Below are 4,492 nucleotides of genomic sequence, written 5' to 3'. Positions count from 1 at the left end.
CAGTTTTCTGTTACACAGAAATCAACTAAAACACATCCAGAACAACTGTTTTTCCCTCTGTGAAATCTCTAGACCAAAACCAACAAACAGATCCCTTCTCCCACCTCCTTTCCTACAAGCTCCCCCTCCCCCAAACCTGCCACTGCCAGATTCCTCTTTCCACAGCTGGGCTGATGCAGACTCTGACGAGCACCTGCCGTCCCAGCTCCCTTTTCTCATTTCAGTTTTTATCAGTCAAAACGCCAGTGAAAATGCCAGAAGCCAGTACCTGTTTGATTTATGTTCTTTTTTACTTTTTTTCAAGCATAAATAACGTTTCCTTCAATATAAATATACAGTTCTATGAAAACAAAGAAAAAAGGCACAATAATCTTAGTCACTGCCCAGCAGGAACATGTTTCATTGTTTACAGAGTCAGAGATCAGATTCTCCGTAAAAATATATTATTTTAGCCTAGTTCTAGGACACCTTCAAACAGAGTGAAATTCCTTGTTCTACAAACAAACCCCTTTAGAGATTATTTAAATACGCCAGTGATTTTGGATACTTTATACCCAGAAATCAAAGCTATTGAAGTGAGCTAGAATTCCACATCAAGAATATAATTGTTGATATACAAACATTACATAAATTACTTTACTAGATTGTGAAAAATACATCAGATTTTCTCTATAAGTTTCCAGCAAATAAAACAAAAAAAGCAACCTCAAGTGTGTCTCTCCCGATTCAAGGGTGAAACGCACAATGTCTTAGGTACACCCGCTCCTCACCACAGCACACACTACTACGCCGGGAGGGGTGCCTGCATGTCACTTGGCGGGAGCAGACCGCAGAGTTCCCAGTATTCTGTCCCAGTGTGTGAAGTAAGGGGCGAAGTTGCAGGTAAACTGGGAGTGATGCAGGTCGTGGTGCTCCACGCCCCCATACCACCCGAAAGGTACCAGTTTGTGCGTGGACCAGGGGAAGTCGTAGCCCGAGTGGTCCTCCACCGACAGCCAGATGTTGACCACGTGGAAGGTCAGGACAGTGAGCGGGTGGCACTGGAGCAGCAAGACGTTCATCATGTCAAAGAAACCCAAGGAGAACAGCTCCCCGACGCTCATGTACTGCGTGGCCAGCGCGAACGGGGACGGGTTCTGGTGGTGCATCTTGTGGAAGGTCCGGTACAGCCAGGGCACCTTGTGGTGCAGCACGTGCCACACGAAGAACTCGGTGTCGAAGAGCAGCAGGCAGAGCACGACGTGGCGGACCAGCTGGAGCAGCTCGGGGGCTTCGCGGGGCAGGAGGGCGGGGCTGGTCGCCCAGTGCAGCAGTGTCATGGGGAACACGAACACCACGTGCTGGTAGAGCGTCTGCCCCAGACAGGGCAGCAGCTGCCAAGCCGACGGCGAGAAGTCCGGGTGGATCTTGTAGCGCCGTAGCGCGGGCACCCAGGGGCACAGGACGTCCAGCACCACGAAGGGCAGGCAGAAGCCCACGTAGGTGGTGATGGAGAAGACGACGGGGAAGAAGGGCGACTGGATGAGGGCCTCCCAGGTCCTCAGGCGGTCCCAGAGGGGCTGCAAGAACAGCTGGCCGGAGCTGCAGAGGACGTGGAGCTCGGAGCCGTTGTGGCTGCTCATGATGAGGTGGTGTCTAGCAGCGGCTGCCGCTCGGGTCCCACCGACTTTTCTTAGGGCTTTCGGCCCCGCCCCCGAGTGATGTCAGCCGCCGTTCTTCTCCCTTTCCCGGCTTCGGGGAGCTTGCATAATTAAATAATCCAACAGAGTTGCGCTTAGTTGCTATAAATACTCATCTACAGCTGCATTTAATCGGCATTCATGTATGCAGTTACGCAATGGCACGCAGTACTTTCTATGCATGCAGGATTACGTTCTGATTTTTTAATTGACGTACAATTTACACACGATACCATGCACAGATCTTCAGTGTAGAGTTTCTACGAGTTTTGACAACTCAATTCATGGATCATCACCATTCCCAAACAAGATGAAGAATATTTCCATCATCACCGGAAAGAGCTCCTTTGCAACCAATGCAGAATTACTTGTGTTTTTTAATACATACATAAAATTGCGTCTATGTGTTTTAATAAAGATACAAGTGTAACTGCATTAAAAAACAAAAAACTTTTAAAAGCGACGTACCTTTCGTATTTCGGATCTTTTCTTTCTGCTCTCGCCGTATTGATGTAACCAGCAGTGATCAGCAAACTAACCTTTCGCAGAGTTAACCGCGGGTCTTTGGTGGCGCGCGGCGCAGGAAATCCGACTGGCGGGACGGGAACCTCCTCCAGTTTCAGGGTCTCCGGTGAGGAGCTATGCCCGCCAGCTCGGGAGTGCTGCAGATCCCACCTCACGCAGACTCCCCTGGAGGAGCCCCAAAACCTGGCGGGCGGGTCGTCCAGACCAGCGACGGGAACCTGGAGGCACGGAGGGAGGAGAGGGGACCGCGACTGTTATCCTTCACTTTACAAAAAAGAAAAAGAAAAAAAAAGTCAAGGGCTGGATTTAACATCCAGAGCCTGCCCAGATCTGGCTAAAAGCCGCTGCATCTCAGTTTGGGGTGGAAGCAGTCAAATCAGTAAACCACCCACTTTGAGGAATCAAGGGAATATTTTTGCATTCTGGAAGCCTCAGGGGAGTCTGTTGATTGAACAGATGATGTCACGCCCTCCCTACCTTTTTCCCTTGCTGGCTTCGCGACGCCAACTTGCCCCACGTCCTTGACCCCTATCCCCCCGAACCATCCCAGGCTCAGAGAGCCCACCGGCGAGGCCACGCTCACCTCTGCGTTTCTCCACCATCAGCTGGAGTCGACTGGCCTGGACTGAGCCTGAGGAAGTCGTACTAGGAGAGCTCTGCGGGGGCTCGGGGCGGGGGCAGGGGGTGACCCCAGAACTTGCATGAAAAGCAACCTCCGCGTTTGACCCGGGGCCAGACACAAGGGGCGCCTAGAGGATAGAAGTTTGGGACGGAAACTTTGAAGCCAGGGATCACTCCTAACCCTAGCTCTGCCTCTTCTTGCCTCACAGACAATGAGGTTGGGGCCAGCGCCTCTCTCCATGAAGCTTTGCGTATTCTTATCACCCCTTCCTTTCCAAAGGGAAATAGCAATAGTAGCCATCGCATGAGGCTACTGCAAGCATTAAATGAGAAAACAATAATAATAATGTTAAAGTTACTATGTAACGTCTGCCAGGCATTAACTAAGTGTTTTACTTGAAGTGATTTCATCCAGTCCTTAGAAGAGCAGGGTTTGCCACACTGCCAAGATTATTATTGCCATGGTCTTACAGAAGTAAAAGTATAGTGCCTGGAACAGAGTTACAGAATGAGACATTATTTTAAATGTGTACTCCACATTTTACCTAAAGAATAATTGAGGAGGTTTGCATTTAAAATCAAATAAAGTTATGTAAAGAGAAAAGATATAAAGCCATATACTATGAGGAAATAATAAGTACAACAAAAATACAGACCAATATATGGGCCTAAAATATATGATATGTAATAGTCCAATTCATAACATATATATTAATATATGATACATATGGGATGTTTTATGTGTATGTATACACACACACACCCCTATAATAGGTCAATTCATAATTCAGAACCTCCTTGAACTGCCACTAATGGAATATGGATATTCCTTAGATGCCCATTCTCTGGAACCCCCAGCCTCTGGCCCTACCGCAGCCTTTTTAATTTTTTTTAAACTCAGTTGGCCATAAGAATATTATGATATTCTGTTTGTGTCTTGATCAGATAAATGTTCAGAAGCAGCTTTGAGCTTCTTGACAGCCAATGCAAAATAGGAAAGGGGGTGAATTTCCTAATGTTGCTTGGATATCTGAATGGTAGCAGAGACAGGTACCATACAGGCCCTTGGCCTCCCTGCTGGGGGGTTTCTCCCACTTAGACAGCCTGTCCTTTCTAGGCTTCTCTTCAATCTTCCCCCTCCTCCACTGCCCTTTGCAGGTCACCTTTAGGACAACCCAGGCACTTTCTTCTTTCCCATTCCTGGTAGACATCACCCTACCTTTGAATTCTGTATAACTCAAGCAGCATCTCAGAGAGAAGGGGAGGGCTTTTTCTCCTTTACTTTTTTGGGGGGGTGTTGGGGGGGTGGGGTGATTTTTAAAAAGAAGTTTATTTGAGAATTACACCACACTATTGAATGTCTCTTACGCCATTTACTAAGCCTTCACTCTTGGGCCCCTCAATGCTCCAGAGGGACCATCAAAGCTCACTTTCTCAGACTTACAAATGAATTCTGCTCAGAAGTAAAATATCACTCAGATTTGCTCTCCACAGAAATTAAGTCAACCTTCAAATTTCCATTCAGCACATGCTGTTCTTCTCTTTGGTTTCAGCTCTCATGCTTGAATATTTGGATTCTCTCAGATTTAAGTGGGTGGCTTCATTTGCTTAATTTGGATTTAGCTAATAGATTGCTATCAGGACTGCCTCCTCTGAGGTCCCTGCCT

The 4,492-nt window shown here is 47.6% G+C and overlaps 1 protein-coding gene across 1 annotated transcript; it reads right to left on the bottom strand.

Moving 5' to 3' along the window:
* Positions 1-670: 670 nt before the first annotated feature.
* On the bottom strand, positions 671-1,697 carry CH25H (cholesterol 25-hydroxylase). The gene has a single exon (XM_061195362.1). The coding sequence runs from the start codon at positions 1,620-1,622 to the stop codon at positions 810-812; it is 813 nt and encodes a 270-aa protein (XP_061051345.1). The 5' UTR covers positions 1,623-1,697; the 3' UTR covers positions 671-809.
* Positions 1,698-4,492: the final 2,795 nt, after the last annotated feature.

This window comes from Eubalaena glacialis, chromosome 1 (assembly GCF_028564815.1).
Source record: "Eubalaena glacialis isolate mEubGla1 chromosome 1, mEubGla1.1.hap2.+ XY, whole genome shotgun sequence".
Taxonomy (NCBI): domain Eukaryota; kingdom Metazoa; phylum Chordata; class Mammalia; order Artiodactyla; family Balaenidae; genus Eubalaena; species Eubalaena glacialis.
The sequence above is the reverse complement of the archived record's forward strand: the minus strand, read 5'-3'. Positions and strand labels throughout refer to the sequence as shown.